The sequence below is a fragment of the Populus alba genome, chromosome 10, assembly GCF_005239225.2.
Source record: "Populus alba chromosome 10, ASM523922v2, whole genome shotgun sequence".
NCBI classification, from domain to species: Eukaryota; Viridiplantae; Streptophyta; class Magnoliopsida; order Malpighiales; family Salicaceae; genus Populus; species Populus alba.
Genome location: NC_133293.1, coordinates 21,755,731 through 21,774,691, shown reverse-complemented (window position 1 = coordinate 21,774,691; position 18,961 = coordinate 21,755,731). Strand labels below are relative to the sequence as shown.

The 18,961-nt window shown below is 35.9% G+C and overlaps 2 protein-coding genes and 1 pseudogene across 5 annotated transcripts; 2 read left to right on the top strand and 1 right to left on the bottom strand.

The window, feature by feature from the left end:
- Positions 1-3,525: 3,525 nt before the first annotated feature.
- On the top strand, positions 3,526-5,878 carry LOC118060191 (beta-glucuronosyltransferase GlcAT14A-like; annotated as a pseudogene).
- Positions 5,879-8,023: 2,145 nt separating this feature from the next.
- On the bottom strand, positions 8,024-9,304 carry LOC118060190 (B-box zinc finger protein 32). Its single transcript, XM_035073368.2, has one exon. It carries the CDS (start codon positions 8,986-8,988, stop codon positions 8,239-8,241), a length of 750 nt encoding a protein of 249 aa, XP_034929259.1. The 5' UTR covers positions 8,989-9,304; the 3' UTR covers positions 8,024-8,238.
- A 5,045-nt stretch (positions 9,305-14,349) lies between these two features.
- LOC118060188 (KH domain-containing protein HEN4) lies at positions 14,350-18,605 on the top strand. 4 transcript variants are annotated; one of them, XR_004689396.2, is made up of 7 exons: positions 14,350-15,056; positions 15,461-15,838; positions 16,285-16,536; positions 17,076-17,462; positions 17,587-17,663; positions 17,745-17,887; positions 17,993-18,104. XR_004689396.2 is itself a non-coding variant. In XM_035073367.2 (7 exons), the coding sequence occupies exons 1-7, from the start codon at positions 14,487-14,489 to the stop codon at positions 18,343-18,345; spliced, it is 1,920 nt and encodes a 639-aa protein (XP_034929258.1). In that variant the 5' UTR covers positions 14,352-14,486; the 3' UTR covers positions 18,346-18,605. The 4 variants fall into 4 exon arrangements, 2 of the variants coding, with proteins under 2 accessions (XP_034929258.1, XP_034929257.1); XR_004689395.2 differs by having other exon boundaries at positions 17,990-18,104; XM_035073367.2 differs by lacking the exon at positions 17,745-17,887 and adding an exon at positions 18,202-18,605 and having other exon boundaries at positions 14,352-15,056.
- The last annotated feature ends 356 nt before the right edge of the window (positions 18,606-18,961 follow it).

Sequence of the window (18,961 nt, the reverse complement as noted above, 5' to 3'; positions counted from 1 at the left end):
TTCTTCTTCTTCTATTTTTTTTTTGTAAAGAGAGGAGGGTAATGATTAGCATCAATCAATTTCATAGCATTATAACAACTGCTAATATTTTATATTTTACGGGTCTCATTCAAATCCTACTAGCCCCTCCCGTAAAACGAGATTTGATTTTGAAAAATGTTATTAAAACAAATTTAAATAATACATTTATTTAATTAATCCACCTAACTTATAATCTAAATCTAGAAGCGTCCGAGAGTTTTATAATTAAAAGATTGTTTGAAAACACGGTCTAATTGGTATTTTTAAAATTTCAAAAAAACATTTTTGTTAAAAATTAAATTTTTTATGTTTTTTAAATTGTTTTGATATATTAATCTAAAAAATATTTTTTAAAAATAAATAAATATTATTTTAATATATTTTTAAATAAAAAATACTAAATTTAAATCGCAATCGCTGGAGGTGTTTTTTGAACAAGAATTAGAAAATTAATATGGGTTTTGTTCTCTTTTATAAAGTATGTTAACCAATGATTAATAAATTAGAAATGACATAATTATGGTATTTTAGTTTTCCTACGAGCACAAGCGCAATTCCATCCCGCTGTAATATTATAGGGGGGGCTTGGGGATCAATTTTCGTTAACTAAATCTTAAAGAAAAGAATATGCAGAGCTTGATTATGATAACAACAAATATACATAATATGAGGATAAAAAGCTGTAGTTAGAGAGTTTTTCTTTAAATAAATAATTACACTCTTCAAAAAAAAAAAAAAAAAACTTGTTTCGTTATGGGTATTTTATCTTATATTGTATATAATTAAAAGTAATAAAAATATGGTCACCTAAATATAAAAACATGTTTTTGTAAGATTTGAAAGGAGCACAGTTGCAGCAGGAGATTTATGCAGGAATGCAGCTTCAATCTAGCTGCTCATGCATTCAAATCAATCAATAATCTCGTGTGGGACAAGAAGAATAACGGGCGCGGATCTTAATTTTCTTGTGCATGTGAATAGGATTAACATGGGAAGAATTCATTGATCGTGTGTAGTAGTAGCGGTGTGTATAACTTTGAGTGTTCATCTGCTTCCTTGGTTTTATGTTACTGGGAGTCATTGCTGTGCTGTTTAAGGATATGATCCAACATATATCATTAACTACTGCTGGTTATCTTTTGCTTTTGGCACATCCGTGTGCGACTGCTGTAAAGTGGCCGGATGTTGCTAGCTAACTACGTACTGTGAGACAGACGATGATTTGCTAAGGGTGTGAAAATCACGCCTGGTGGCCGGAGACAACCAGATGACAGAGCTGCTGTGATTAAAACGCCTGCTGGCGGGATGTTGCTAACTAATACTGTGAGACAGTACGTGGTTGTTCATTATTTTGCGGCGGGTGACAGAACTCATAAAAACACCTGTTCAATCTACGAGATACCAGGAAAGATCACCAGACGAGGAAAGGTGGAGGGCTATAAACCAGATGCTGATGAGTAAGACAACCATAATGTTCGTCTTATCTGTTTCCGCCACCTAGCCGCTATTGGTTATGCTGCAACCCTCCTATTTTTACTTACTCTTCCACCTACCTGGTTCTTCGCAATGAATCCATACTTGTATTCTGGAAAAAACCAAAAAAAAAAAAAAGAAGCTTCAATGATCATGAATGAGCTGGCTGATGTTATGATTGAAATACCCTTAAAGCAAGGTTCAATTTTAGAGTAAATATACTCTAATTCGTTATAATTTGCCCTTTTTCTTCCCTTTTTTTTTTTTTTTTTTGGAGGGGGGGGGGTGGATCGTTTGAGCTCTTGTTTTGATGGAAAGGCGAGCAGAAATACTCTGGACATTGATGTAGGCGTGTAGCCTACTGGTGTTGCTTGCTGCTAACAAACCAAATGAGGTATGTCATCAGGCTTGCAGATCTAATTTCAGGGCATTCTATATTTCTCCTTGTTTTAAAATGTTTTATCGAGGGAGTACTTGGTCATATGCCTCTCTTTTTGTCCTCTTTTTTTTTTTTTTTTCTAGATGCTATAGTATTTTATTTAGGTTTTGAATATCATACACGCAATAAAAATAATGAAATAAAATTATTTAGGAGTTTCTAGGATCTTGTTAGACACATCTAGAGTTATTTAGGGATTTATTATTTGAAAATCTGATTTTCTTCAACTATAATTAATTCTTTAAAGGTTAAATTGTCGCAAACCACAATAATTCATACGAACCACCAATAAAAAATCTCTTAAATCCTTATTTAAGTGAGAGATTGTTATACTTAGAATGCTAGCTCTTTATTTTCTTATTTATGTAATTTTTCTGTCTAAAAGACAACCTTTAAAAAATAAAAGGCATGGTTTATTATTTATAAAGAAATCTGAAAAAACCTTATAAACTAATAAAATATTAATTTACTCCTTAAATAATATCTATATATCAAGTTAGGGCTATTTTAGAAATTAATTCAATAAAATTTTTATTTGATTTTTCTAGATTTAGAAATATAATCGTTATATTAATTATATTCTATTTTTTAATTTCTAAGATATATTTTAATAAAGTCATACTTAATTAAACCATCACAATTTAACTTATAATTAATAGTTCTTAACGCGTGTGATCCATTAGGTTCCTAGTATGTTGGCTCAAATATAAATTATAATTATAATTAAATAATTAAATTTATTATTAATTAAATAATAACTTTTCAACTTTAATAAATATCAAGTATTTAAAAGAGTATCGATTAGAAGTATTTTAGGAACAATATTTTAATACAATAAAAATCTTATAATTATAATAACTTTATAAATTTTTTTATTACATAATATTTTTTTCATATAAACTTTATATTTACTCAAGATTTATTAATTTAATATTATATAAATATTAAAAATAAATTAATCCATAACTTTATTGTAGATATCAGATGCCTCATTTCCATCCACTAGCTCAACTCGCACAGCTTTAAAAATGATGATTGATATTCCTTCCTGTACCTATAGGAACGCCGCCTCTTGCTATAAAAACTTTGCTTATATATGTGTGTGTGTGTGTGTGTGTGATTGGAAGAAAAAAGATCAGATCAAATAATAAAATAGCTTAAATCTCAAGTTACTAAAACACGACCATTAATTCATGTCAAGAGGGTCATGAAGAGATTAATTTGGTTCACATCTCCAAATCATTAAGTAGCTTTTTTATATTATCTTGAGATAAAAAAACAATAATAATACAGATATATTTTTTATATTTTTTTATTTGAAAGACATTTAAAAATTATCTTTATAAATTTATTTTATATTTATGTTTTTATCTTTTCAACCAAATATATTCATGAATCAAACATAATCTATTAATAACCTTAAAATATTTATTCCAAAATAATATCTCATTGATATTGTTCCATAAACTAATTCTAGATTGGAAATTTCGAGGCAAAATAGGGTTAATTACTTGAATGGAATGAAAAATTTGTTCCATTTACATTAATTTCCAATGTGTTTTTTTATGTACTACAAGAAATCCTTCCTTCTTTCTTTCTTCTTTTTTTTCCTTTGAAAAGATTCACCACCCACCTCATTGACCTCAAGGTCTATTTTTCTAAAAGGCCTGCTGTCACCATGGACAATCTTGCTTCCTTGTTTTTGAAGGAATCTCCCTTTGAATAATCTCTTTGTTTACTTTTCTTTAAGCTCAAGTTTTTTTTTTTTTTTACCTTGGACAAGTTCAGCAGTACTGGTTCAACAACTTCACAAATCTTCAGACCCTTTTTAGGTTCTCAAGCTCTTACAGCACCTGCATTTTCCCCTCTTCTCATCTCCTATATATATATTGTTCTCCCGCAATCCTGTTTGTACCATCCTGTAATTCTTCATCACTGATTTCCGATTCTGTTTAAAACCTTAATTAATCTGTGAAGTCGAGGTTGAGACTGGGCGGCTGATGATCAAATGAGGACATCAAAAATTTCTTCAGGGAATTCAGGTTAATTATCTTCTATTTATGGATTCTTGCTTCTGCAACGAGTCTATTGCTATTGATAGCCTTGTCAAAGTCATGGATTAACGATCTCCCTGCTGTTACAGCAAGTGAAGATTTTCAGTTTCCAGTGATTGTTCCTTCAAAAAGGCAGGACTATCCTCTTGTTCTTGCTTACTGGGTATGTGGTACTAGTGGAGATGGGAAGAGATGTTAAGGCCATTAATGAAAGCGATTTCTCATCCAAGGAACCATTATCTACTGCACCTTGATGCTGATTCATCAGATTATGAAACGGCAGACTTGGTTGTTTCGATCGGTTCAATCTGAAAGTTCGTTTCAAGCATTTGGAAATGTTAATGTTGTTGGAGAAGGTCACGCTATTAACCAAATGGGATCATCTGGTCTCGCTGCCATACTTAATGCTGCTGCGTTGCTTCTTAAGCTAAGTACAGGTTGGGATTGGTTCATCAAGTATGGACTCCACCTCATTAAAAACAAAACAAGAAATACATATTTTTATTATTTTTTCTATAAATTCCACCAAAAAAAACTCAAAACACACCTAACACCGCAGTTCTATCTGAATAACACCCTAATTACTCATCAAAGGCGTGCTAACATGATACTAGGGTGGCCTAATCTAATGTCTAGATCAGTCCAATTCCTTGCATTTTTGCAATGTAGAACACACTAAAGGGTACTTTAAGTTCCCTATTCTCAGAGCATTTATGACCTCTTCTTGAGTCTTTAGTGTCAAGTCTGGATATGGTGCAGGATGCACAAGCTTAACCAAATTGTTGTAGACCCCAGCTTATACCTTGGAAGGAGTAGCCATGCACCTTTATTATGCTGTTGAGACTCCAACAACACCTGATGCTTTCGAGATCTTTGGAGGTCAGTTTCCTTCACAGTTCAAAGACCATATCTTAGAGCCATCACTTGTTGTAAATGCTTGCTTGCCTGTCTTACAGGTTCTCCCTGGCTGATTCATTCAAGAGCTTTCATGGAGTATTGTGTCCAAGGATGGGACAACCTTCCACTAATGTACCTGAGCAACACAGCATCCCCACTTGAATCCTATTTCCACTGATCTGTCCTGTATATGCAACTCTCCTGAGTTCAAAAATACAACAGTAAACAATGCCTTAAGGTGCAATACTTTGGAAAGTTGTACAGACGACGAGTCACTCTATGACAAAATGCTAAACAGTGGTGCAGCATTTGCAAGGCCATTTAAAGAAGATGCCGCTGCACTAGACGTGATTGATGAGAACGTCTTAAGCCGTGAGCCTAATTAATGGAATGGTGCTTGGAAAATGGTGCCTAGACCAAGGTACTATGAATAAGAGAGTACAGAGGCTTCAAAGCCTGCAGGGGAGGTTTTGTGTTCGGAATGGGGTGACATTGATGATGTCGAGGCAGCTGGGTCTTATGGCATCAAGTTAGGGTTCTTATTGTCTGAGATTGCCAGTGAAGAGAAATTGATGAGAACTAGTCATAGGAACCCAAGCATGTGTAGAGATAATCTGTTTTTCAATCGAAAAATAAAGGTTAAATCAAGCTTCATGGACATATGAGTCCTTTGCTTGCTCATTGCACTACAGATGCTTATATGCATATATATATATATATATATATATATATATATATATATATATATATATATATAGTACAGCCAAGAGCAAAGGAGTTCCCCTCTATGTTAGCAACTTGGCATAGAGGCCCCTTTTGGGCTTTCAATCTGTTTTTCTTCATATTTTGAAAATTTTCTTACAAGGTCTTGTTTCTATTCTTCTATTTTATTTTTCAAATTTGGGAACTGAATATCATGTATCATGATGATTTCATTCCACTTGGACACATGTCAAAAATATGATTAGAATAAAACAATATTAAACTTGGATTACGTCACAAATTGAGTGCTTAGCCCTCGTTAATCCGGATCAATACACAATAGTGTTTTTCAAGATTTTTTTTTTAAGAGTTAAAAAATTAAACTAGATAATAATAGGATCATCAAGTTGTAGTTCAGTTGTATCATGCGGAGTGAATCATTATCTAATTTAATTTAAAACTAATCTTAAAAAGGACTAAATCAACAAGTGATAATATTAGGGTGTGTTTGTTTAGTTGTAGCTTTTGCATTTACGATATAAAAAACATCGTTAGGTGTTTGGGAATATATCAAACTGTGTTTTATGCTGTGAGATCTACTAAAAAATTGAGTTTGAAACGCATTTTTTGTGAAGCAGTTTTTACATGTTTTTTTAACTGAGTTTTATAATTTTGTTTGTTTTTGTGTTTCAAAGGTATTTTTTTTTAAAATTTAAATTTTTTTTATTTACTTCAAATTAATTTTGTTTTTGTATTTTCAGATCATTTTGATGCACTGATATCAAAAATAATTTTTTTAAAAAAAATTGATGCATTTCCAAGTAAAAAGCATTTTTTAAAAAGCAACCACAACCAAATATTTTATACATGTTTTTTTTCTACATATAAACCCCAACCATAATTTTTACCAAACATATATTTAAATTTAATTAACCATATTTTTTTAAAATTTAATTTTTTTAAATCACAACCATCAAAACTAGGTAAAAAATAAACACAGTCAATCAGCTACCCAAGCTCTAGTTATCATGTTTTACTTTTCATTACAACGATGCAATTATGAATATAGGACGGTGGCTGTTAGAGGAGGGGAACTTGTGGTTAAGATAAGCTAGTGGCCCTCAACAAGAATCAATCACCCTAGTGCAGTGCTGGAGCATCAAAGCAGCACTCCTCCTCTCTTTCGCTCCCTCCATCGGATTCTTGCATTCTTTGAACCACGTCCACATTCCGCAACCACCTCTCCCCCTCGCCGACCGACCCCAACTCCTCTCAATATCCCCAACCCATAATCCATCCATTTTCAAGCCTTTCTCTTTAATATGTGTTCATCTCATCTAATTTGTCAATCCTTCCTTTCTTCTATGGATCTAGCCACGCTTATTAAACCTTCCACGCCATAACTTGATAATTTCTCAAGAAATAGAAATAACATCTTATAAAAACATGTTTAGCACTACGATATGTTTTTTAAATAATTTTTTATGTTAAAATACATGTTAATAATATTTTTTTATTTTTTAAAAATTATTTTTGACATCAACACATCAAAATGATTCAAAAAATACAAACTACATTAAATTTTAACAAAACAAAAATTTTCAAATTTGCCGTGTTCCCAAACGTTTCCTAAAAGGAAATATGATCGGTGGTGTTATTTTCATTAACGGGCGACCAAGAATTCATCATGTTGTGTGTTAAATTAAATATAAATGTTATCGATCAAATTTAGCAAAAGCTTTGTAATTTCTCAAATTACACATGGATCTTTAATATCGGAAGCCGAATGTGGCCAGAATAAATTTAAATCCTAGACAAAGCAGGAGATTTTTTTGTTAAAATATTGAGTACGGCAAGTCAATATTTAATTTGACTGATAAAGTTGGTGCTGGTGGTGGGAGGTTGAGATCGAATGGGAACCACCCATGTTTTAATGGTACGTATGGATATTATTTTGTTGAATCTTGGCCTCAAGCATGATATTTACACCACAAAATTATTATAAAAACGGACTAAAATGCTCTCGAGACGCCATCATCATTAGCAGGCCAGGAGGGGAGGTTGCTAGACCACCATCATTAAAAAACCACCGCATTTTGCTGAAAACACTATCTTGAAGGAGATTAATTTAAATTAAAGAAATTAAGGGTCAATCATGAAATCAATGCACACCAGCAAAAACTAACATTTTGTTGAGAGATCCTTCCAGGCTAAATCAATCACGAGTGCATTGTTGTGTGCTTAACATCTTCATGAGCCGGCGAAGACGTATTTGTTATGCAATAATGGGTGTTCTTGATCAATGTATTTGGTTAAGAATATTTCTATGTCTTCAAGAACATGAAATATATTCCATTTATCTTTCTTTCCTATCTCCCGTCTTTTTCTATCCAGAAACAGAAACAGTAGCAAAATGCCAGCAGATAAGGGAATAGAATAACTAAAAACAAGTCTTCCTTCTTATCTCAAGATCTCTTTTGATTTCTGAGACAAATTTCTTAATGTACGTTCATCTTAAGTCGTTAACATATATAAACTACTACCAAAACATTGAAATTTCCTAATCTCCACACACACACACACACACACACAGACACGCGTGTGAACTTCTTACACATGATACTATGCAGTCTGCTCCCACGAACGGCTCCGTCACACAGAGCACTCAGCCCACCCTTCTTCCATTTTTTTCTGCAGCTGTAGTCTCTTGCTTCGCAACGCCTGTTCTATCTTCATTTCAACGGTAACGATCAGCTTATTGGGAACCCCAGATACCTCCTCTAATCTCCTCAGATTCTCCCACGTCGTAACCGACTTGTCCCCACATAACCTGAGCCCGAACCAAAACGACGCCGCTAAGCTCACTCTGAACGGCAAAGCCAATCTCCCAAAACACAGCGCCATCGCCCGAGTGGCTCTCTGTACCACCAAACTACCATTGAGCCCCAGCCTTTTGCACCAATTCACGAAAACACCCTCTGACCTCAGATTCCTCGACCTCTTCAACCTATCCCTCAAGGATCTACCCGGAATATTCCTCACCGAGCTGGAAGACGACGTGGTCTTGACTCCTTTTCTTGTGTTCTCAAAGCGCGTCGTTTCGGTGCTTGAAATGCAAGCAGAGGATAAAGTACTAGAGGAGGAGCAGGAGACGGAGTCCAGTTCTTTGTTTCCTGGCGAGCAAGAGGAACAGGTGACACGGCTAAGAGATGGGGTGTCGCCGGAGAACGGAATTCCTGTGATAGAACCGCAACCGGAGCAGATTACACGGCGAATATGGCGAGCAACAAGGAAGTTAGCACTATGGACGTTAGAATCACAGTCAAAACAAAGATACGCAGCATCTGAATCGCAGTAGACACCAGCTTCTCTTTTGCAAAGCTCGCAAACCTTAACAGCCATTGATTCTTTATGATCACCAGCTTTCACGCTTTAATCAACGTCAGAGCAATAAGATATTAGAAATCAAGAAAGCTAGAGCGATGCTGTGAAAGTCTCTTTAAAGATTTGAAGGGATAGATAAGGAGAGAGAGAGAGGGAGAGAGGCGGCAGTGAAGAAAGTGGTTGGTGGTAATTTAAAGAGAGATGGTGGAGGTGGGGGCTGAAAGATATAGGCTAAAAAAGGGCGGTGATGGGATGGGTGGTGGGATATTGTGTGTGTAGAAATGAAGGAGAGGAGAAGGGAAGTGTAGAGGTGGCTGGCTATATATGGTGGTGGTGGTGCTGTCATGTTACTACTACTACTACGTTTCTTTCACTTTTGTCCACATGTTAGAGAACCTCGTTTCCCTCGAAGCATGTTCATCAAAATCTTTTGTTTTTCTTTCTTTGCATCTTCGTCCTTTATTCTTGACTAATTATATTAATATCTCTTAAAACCCATTTGGTATTTTTTTCAAGGCACCGCGCAGAAAAAGGTTTTTAATTTTGAAGTCGCTCCAATTATGTGAAGACACGACAGTCAAAGTGAGAATTGATTTTTCAACAAAAATACTATCAGTTGTATTGATGGAGAATTATCACTTATTTTATATCGATTTTATCATTAACTTATTATTCAATTAAAGACTATTGTCATAATACTTTACTAATAATAAAAAAAAACGTCAAGTTTCCCACAGATGACGTGCTTTTATACGTATCTTGTGATTGCCGAGGGGAGAAAAACGCCACATGTCCGTCCTGCCCCTTTCACGGAGACGGTGATTGCCGGGGGGTGGATGAGAAGGCATGGAAATCATCATTAGGGTTTGAATAGAAAACATGATAAATTACGTAAAGCAAAGGACTGGAGATCATGGGAAAACCAAGAGTACAAGAATCAGTGTGCGACCTGAGAATAAATTAGCGAAGAACACAAGGGCATCAGCATAAATGACAGGGACAGGTCGCCTTTTTAAAAAAAAACAATATATGTGTGGTCGAGTCTTCAAAAATATCTGCTGCTTTCAACAACCGTCGAATGGCGTGGGGATTATTTAATTAATTTCTTATTTCTGAGTCACACATCCACAATTCTTCTCAGCCAAGAATCTGAAAACCGACTGTGGAAGACCAACACGTGTCGAATTTTGAAGACGTCTTCGTCACTCGATACGACCTCTCTTTTTTCATGTGTCCCGTAACATGACAACACTTTCGTCATCTCGTTCTCTCTTGTAAATTTGTACCCTTGGTCCTCTTTTGCCCCTTGGCCATCCGCCACGCATCGCCAGTTTGTACCATCCATAATTTTTTATTATTCTACCAAAAATGTGGTCATTACCAGGCAGATCAAGGTCATGTGATGGCTCCCTCCCTCTCCCGAGCTGTTAATTTTCCAAGCTGAGAGAATTCAAAATGGAACGTGACATTTGGCGATGATATAGCAATATGGTTCTGTTCTCAGCCACACAAATGGCTCCACGGGAGGGAGATGCCATCCCCACAACACAAAACTCTTGGAAAAATATTGACCGTCCACCTGGCAGGAATACACGAGGTTAGGAGTGGAGGGTGATAGGGTGCCACGCACTAGTGCCACCAACGGTGGTTGTGCTGTTTCATCATTATCACAAGCCACATGAGTAGCGTGATGGGAATGATTTTGTATGGGACCCAGCTGATGACAGCGGCTGTTTTCGTGTTTTTTCTTTCAATCATGGCTGGATACTAGGCATGGCATGATTAATGATTGATGGGGAAGGGGCAATGGGAGCCACACGATCCATTTCATGGCTGTTTCTTGCTTGTTGAGAGAAGATCATGCCATAACGGATCTTACGAGATTGATATTTTGCTCGGCGTTGATCTGCTATAATGGCTGCACATGAACCCGTCCACCAGAAGGAGCGTCTATCTCACGCGAATTAATTTGAGATTCCAATGCCTCGAGAGAAGAATGTAGTTATCAAACCTCCCTCGTCCCGTTCAATATTAGAGATTTAAATAAATACAAAATTGAAACAATTCTGGATTTTTTTTTCAGATTAAATTAAGTTTTTCTTTGAGTTCAAACAAATCAAGGAGGTAGGCTGCTTATTTGACCTGCCGGGCCTGGCTCATAGAATAGAATACGACTATGTAAATCTAGGAAAGAAAAGGTCTTAACAGTTTTAATTTTTTATTTGGTTGAAGACCTAGCCGCACTGCCCTGAAATTTAATAACCAGAATGTAATTTGTGTGTTATGATTCAGAGATATTTTGATGCAATATTGCTGCAAGTTATCACGAAAGTGGAACGCTGCTATCCTTCATGGGTTATCCTCAACCTCTCGTATTTCTAAATCAAATGTCTCGATCGGATGTTGCATTACAGTGGCCATTAAATTGAGTCTGGTTTTTCTTCTCTTGGTTGCGGCATAGGGTTAAGTTCAACTGTTGGATTTATATTGGCAGGCAGAGAATCAGTACCATACCTTTCTGGCTTTCACACAACATGCAGATTATCACGATAAAAGACCGTTTCAGATCAGCTTTCTCGAAAACAAAGAAGCGTGTTTATTAATTCAAGCTATGATCATGAAAAGGTGTCTTTTAAGAGCCGGTTTAGGAACCCCAACGCGAACGCGGCCGCAGCGCTGTAACCCATCTCCGGTTGCGGTTGCGGGCACTGATATGCATATATAGTCTCAGCACTGCTTGATCATTCACTCTTTAAAGGACAAGAAGGTTCCAGTCGCATCATCACTGCATGGCAAAAGAAGAATTCAATAAATGTTAATAAATCTGCAAATCCATTAAAATGGATGGTTCAAGGAGTTAATGGACAGTGCTGGGCAAATGGCTCACCCAGCATCTTCGCCCCCGGTACCAGTTCTTGCAGAGTTTCCATTGATCTCCTGCTCCTGTCCACTAAAAACCTACAGTAATCAAACATGAGCAAAACGAACAACTAGCCATTGCTACCTGTAAAGGGTTCGGGTTAAAGAAGATTAGGAGTAGAGTACTGTAACGGTTATGATTTCTTGCGGGAGCATTTTGTACCCGTGATGAAGTCTAATGACAAAAAATGCATATAGATTTTAACTCGCACATGGGCCATCACTTTTCAATTTAGCTCTGCTCTCTTGATTTACTAAACCGATCAACTCCAATGCCCTATTGTTACAAGAATAGCTTGTGTTGCCCGTTTAACCAGATTTTAAATTTATTTTTTAAAAAATATTATTTTAAATTTTATAAATTTTAAATTTATTGAAAATTTATATGATTATTAATTTCATGGCTCATAAAATTAGTTAAGATACGTGCAAGCTGGCTCAGACACTCATGTTAATATATATATATATATATATATATATATATGCTGTGGTCAAATATTTTTATTTTTTATAAAATATAATATATTTTTATTATATATATGTGCGCGCGAGCGGGTAGATTTTTTAAGATATTTCTGTAATTTAAAAAATATAAGTTCAAATCAAAAATTTATACATGTATATAATAAAATAAACAAAGAACTATATGTTCAAATAAATAAATAAATAATCATTAACAATATCAAAAAATAAAACTTGAAAAATTTAAAAATTAATATAGATTAAGATATTTAACCTCGAAAGATGGGACATTAACTTGATTGTGTTTGTTAAATTTATTTATTAGAAAAATATTTTTATTTAAGCAAATATTAATAGAAATAGAGAACATATTAAATTGATCGAATAAAATAAAAAAGAAAAAAAACATCATGCAAAGTTGCGTATATTAGAAATATTATTTGGAAATTTTTTTTTATTTTCAAAAATAAAATTTATCCATACAAAAAAATATATATAGATGAACTAGAAAAACTCTTTAAATCTAAATAAAAGCTAGAAAAATAATTGTTATTTAGAAAAGATTATTTAAACAAAATGAAAGAGGAAGGTTATTAATTTAAATATAAATTAAAAATTTTGAGGGCCTAGTTAAAAAAATATAAAATTTTGCATAGCTTATTCATAATAATGCATGAAATAATGAAAAGTAAAATCTTGGATGGTGATAAAAACCCACACTTTTTAAAATAATACTTGATGTTCCATGATTCGATCTAGGATCGAATCATAAATTAACCTGTATTAATTTAAAATGATACTGTCTTAAGATTTTTGTAATAATTAAAATAATATTACTAAAAAAAATAAAGTTAGATATCACACTTGGATCTTGAACGTATTGCCCTAGAGTCTACAGCGAAAACAACCCTCACTTGACTTGGTACAAAATCTTGCGAGGGCTAGGTGGTAAATGTCTTTTAAAAATTCACTAAATTGATTCGCGCGTGCTGGCCTGGTGTAATAATAAAAAGAAGAGATGATGGGAAATAAATGCAGCATTTGAAGAATTAACGAGCCCTGTAACTAGACAACGTTAAACATATGATCTTCTTCTACGACAGCAAGTTCACTGGTGAAATTGTTGATCTGGTCTCTATTTTATTTCTTTCGTTTGACTTGCTGGTTCTTGGTCGATTGTATATTCTCTCTCTCTTTCTCCGGGATATATTTTATTTGATTTTTTTCATAAGAAATTATGAAGTGGCTGAGATTTATTATTTGTATACCAATTATTTAAAGTTGTGAAAGAAATAGCACTGTTTACACTTTATTTGATCTTGCTTTGCTTATTTTTCTGATTTGTGGAGCAGAAAATTCATATTATTTATCTGGCAAAAATCACTCCATAGCATAGATGTATAAAGTAGCTTGTTTGGAAGTATAATTATAGTTATTTTTTAAAATATATTTTATTTAAAAATATATTAAAATGTTTTTACAATACAAAAACAAACCAGTATTATCATTTCCATGCACTAAATTACGCGAGGACAGCAATTAATTAGAAGCAATGCCAGGGCTCAGGCCCACTAATGCTTGCTTAAACACAGGCCGAGTGTTCCCCTTCTTCTATACATGTACAGATATTCATACGTGGGCTTTTGAATTCACTATCCTAGATCAATGAAAAAGCCCATGAGAATTGGTAACTAGCAGGCGTACGATGGAATGTTGTGAAACATAAACCGAACTGACAGATCTATCTGGAATCCAAGTAACTTGACATCGAGATCTGTTCGGGTTGAAAGAAAAAAAAAAAAAAAAAAACTTGACAGAATTGATCAAAGATCCAGTTGACTTGCTGACTTTAATTTGAGAGGTTGACCAAGTCCATTTTCTAAATTGGGGACCGGGTCTTACCCTTTTCTTACCCGGAATTGGTTCTCATGATTATGTCAGGTCATTTATTGTAAGTATAACTATAAAGTATGCAGCTGTGGCCATAATTTTTTAGAAATTCAAGAAATTATAATTTAGAACCAAGAAGACGTTATTTATTTACATCAAGCACATAAATTCCCTGAAATTTTAAAAAGGACCCAACTTGTGCTGTTTAGCTGACTCACTGTGCACGGTCAGTGAGGCGCTGCAAGATGGACACTCCTCCAATAACTCCCACCAAACGCTCCCAAACCGAGCCCACACAAATCCGGATCCTCTGCCCCTCACTAAAAACCGGCGCCGTCATCGGCAAAGGCGGCTCCACCGTCCGTCACATCCAATCTCTCACCGGCGCCAAAATCCGCCTCCTTGACGACCCTCACATTCCCTATTGTGAAGACCGCATAATCCTCATTACCCTGAACAGTGGCAAAGTCCCCAAATCAGACGACTCCAACACCGCCACCTCCGATCACAGCAAAGAAGATGCCAATGACGGAGAGTGCAGTTCTGGTGGTGGTGGTGAAGAGGAGGGGTGGGGTCCAGTGAAGAAAGCGGTGGTTAGGGTTTTTGAGAAGATAGTGAAAGGGGATAGTGAGGAGGAGTTAAGCGAAGCTGTGGTGGTGACGTGTAAGGTTCTGATTGGTAGTGGTGGTAGTAATCAGGGAGGGAGTTTCTCAAAGGTTTTGGAGAAAATTAGAGTGGAGAGTGGAGCACAAGTTAGGGTTTCGAATCGCGAGCAAATTCCTGCTTGTGCTTCTCCTGGTGATGAATTGATTCTGGTAAGTAATTTTGAGTTTGAATAAAGTTTTGGTCTTGCAACGATTGATGTGTAATTTACTGGTAAAGTTTTGCGCTTTATATATTAATTTGCTGTAGTTCAGTTAATGTCTTGCTTTATGAGGTCAACAATGTTAAATTCTTGCAATGATAGTTTGATAATCAATGATTGAATGATTTAATGCATTGGAATCAAGTTTGGAACTACTTGGTGATTCTTTTAGTGCAATCCACAAATGTCATGGTTTATGAGTTTAACAAAGTATATATCATGCAGTAATTGTTTGGTAATCAACCATTTTCATTCTATACATGGGATTTGTTGTTAGTTTCTGTGACTTGCAGTACTTTAATTCAAGATACTGTAGTTGTGTATACTATTTCTGAGTGTAGTTCTGCTCTGCAGATTACTGGAAGTTTTTCAGCTGTTAAGAAAGCACTCTTGTCTGTTTCAAGTTGTCTTCAAGATAGCCCGAGAGCAGAAACTGCCAATTTTGGCGCAGCGGGATTCCATGGAAATGCCATGCCTGCGCAAGGTGACTTGCATCCGTGGGGTTATGGACCTGGTAATCATGCTGCAGACTATCATCCAAGAGGGTATTCTCCTAATTTTGAAGAGGATGTTGTATTTAGGCTGTTATGCCAGGCTGATAAAGTTGGCAGTTTGATAGGGAAAGGTGGCTCTGTAGTACGGGCTTTGCAAAATGAGACGGGTGCATCTATCAAAATTGCTGAAGGTGTATCTGATTCAGATGAACGTGTGGTTGTCATATCTGCAAGAGAGGCATGGGGATTTTACTGTCTTGACCTGTACTATTTTATTAGTTTGGAGAGCTTAACTGTTCTTGCATATTGGTCATTAGGACTCGGACATTTCTTCAACTCAAACAATGATATCATATTATGACTTTTACTATCATGACCTCTGAATGAATGGTGTTTCGTAGCAGAATATCTTGGATAAATGCAGTGTTATGATCAACCTGATATCAAACTCTTCATCTCCCTTAGGAATTCAGAGTTCCTTTATAGTTAAGGATAGTCTTCTAAGTCTTATCATATAGATATTCCATCGCTTTTGCTGGGTGGGTCGCATATCATGTGGAAGTGGGTAGGGCCATTGTACCTTTGGCATTTGGGTGTTTTGTTAGCATAAGAACCTTATGTAGATTTGTGGGATGTGCCAAGTCTCTGGTTTCCTAACAATTTAAGTGGTTTGACCGCTTTCAGAATTCAGAACAAAGACATTCTCCCGCTCAGGATGCTGTTATTCGTGTGCAATCCAGAATTGCAGAGATTGGATTTGAGCGTGGTGCCAGAATTGTTGCTCGGCTTCTTGTGCATCCACAACAGATAGGTGTTTTGTTGGGTAAAGGAGGCAAGATCATAAATGAAATGAGACATGTTACTGGTGCTAGTATATGCATATTTCCAAAGGAGCAAGCTTCAAAGTATGGTTCTCAAACTGAAGAAGTAGTTCAGGTAATTAGCATGCCTTATTATCTTCTCCCTCTTTTCTCTCAGAATAAAATCTTCCTCCTTTTATTAAATAAACCTACAATGCTCCGTGTACCCTGATTGAACCTAGGCCTTGCCCTTGAAACAAGTGGTTTTGCGCCAGTTAGGCTACAGTAATCTTGTATAGCTTGTTCCATGTTAACAAAAATGTTCCTTTTAATTTTTAGCTGTTTCTGAATTGATAACATAAATTTCTACCATTCAGAACTAATTCTAAATTCTTTTAGATAGATGGTTGTTCAAGGGAATAAATTTCACACTAGCACAAGGAATGCCTAAAATAGCATGCCTCTATCTTGCAAGTTTGCAACTGATATTGAAATCATACCAGTTGAAGGGATTGGCTGTTAGCCTTGACTTCTCGTTTTGATGGCATATTAAAATCAGTCTCTTTATGATTGTGATATGACACGGTCCTATGTTATCAATTTTACCTTATATCCTTCTATGTATTGTTTCTACACGAGTCTGTTTCAGAATTCTGAAGAGTTGCTTTTTTGCAGGTTCTTGGCAGCTTGCAAGCTGTACGGGATGCTCTATTTCAAATAACAAGCAGACTTCGGGACACTATATTTCCAGTGAAGCCACCATTCTCAAACACTGCTCCCTTGCCCTATCCACCACCCCCATTTCCAGAAATGCATCCCCCTCAGTTTAGGCCAAGACCTAATCCGACCTCTCCAGGTCCTTACCCTTCTCCTGTTGGACCTTTCCAAGGCATGGATCGCTCTGCTATTCCCTCCCACCCCTTAGATCACCAGCCTCCATTTTCATATGGTATGGATCGCAGTGGTCCACCAAATTTGGACCGAGCTCCCTATTCGTATGGTAGCGATAGACCAGGACATGGTCCTCCATTTGAAAGTTCTCCAAGATCATGGACTGCTCAGGTTGGTGGCTTCTGCTTCCAAATAGCCTGATTTTTTACTTGAACTTCATTTATTGATCTTGTAGTGGATTCAAACTCTATTGTTATTCTCTTTGGTTTTCATTTTCTTTTCCTTTCCCTCCCAGCCATTTAGCAATGGGAACCTTAGGGGAGGTGCTGATCTAGGTTCTGGCTCGGTTGCAAGAAATGGGCATCCCGCAAGGTACTGCTTTTATGCTGTTGATTTGAATAACTTCCACGCATATTGAGCTTAACTGCTTAATGCTTCGGCTGCTGAATACAGTGAGGTGAAGCAGCCAAGTGGCACAAACACTTCTAGAGCCTTGTGATTAAAAGTCATTAAAAAACATGGCTAGGGAGGAAGCATTTTGCTGACTCATGTGATTATCTGCAAATTCATAAAGTTGCCATATGTTTTTGCATTGTGTAAGTTGACATTTGACTAGCAAAGTTAAAAGTAGAGGCAAGAAAAATTATCTGTATTGTAATAACGGAGCCATTAATCATTTTCTTCTTTTCTATTTTTAGCAGTGGAAGTCTAGCACCGAGTATGGGTAGCACATCTGTTGAGGTTATCATTCCTCAAAAACTGCTGACTCATGTATATGGAGAGAGTAATAGTAATTTGACTCAGATCAGACAGGTGGGTTTATGTATTGGTTTGGTGCTCTACTAACTTTAACATCAATACAACAATCTGATAGCATTTTCTAATGTTGGACTCGGCAATTTTCTTTCAGATTTCAGGTGCAAATGTTCTCATTCACGACCCAAAGCCCGGGGCAACCGAAGGTGTGGTGGTAGTATCTGGAACATCAGATCAAATGCGTGCTGCACAGAGCCTAATCCATGCCTTTATTCTTTATGGACAGACAATTCATTGACCATCTACTTAGGCAAGTGGTGATTTGTATAAAACTAGGCAAGAGATGTGCATTTGATTTTCGACAAAAACAACATGTATATACCATGTTGTAGTTGTACTCTTGCTTTTATTTAAGCTTAGTATGCTGTGCTTTTATTTAAGCTTAGTATGCTGTACCATTTCGGGGCTTTGGTGTCCTACCTTGACATGATGACAGCAACTCATTCCTCAGTGTAAATAAAATCGAGTTTCTACTAATTTTTGATGTGCTGCTTGGCTTCTTTTTTCCCTCTACATAGACTAGGTCCCCTGCTTTCACTACTTATTGTGAACTAGACTGAAAATGCCGAGAGCACGTGATCCAAAACGCTCTCTTTTAGGCACTGTTTGGCAATGTATTGCACCGTAGCAAAAGCATCATTATTGGTGTTTTTGTTGGAGAAACGCGGGTGCAGCTATAGTGCATTGCATTACCAAACCAGCACTTCTAGCACTTAATAGGGCCACCTGATTATGACTTCCATCTTTTTTTTACAATATAATGTTGGGTGATCTTCTTTAACTATTTTATAGAAGAGTTAAAGGAGAATTTTGCTCTATATTTTTATGATATATATATAGAAAAACAAGTTTGT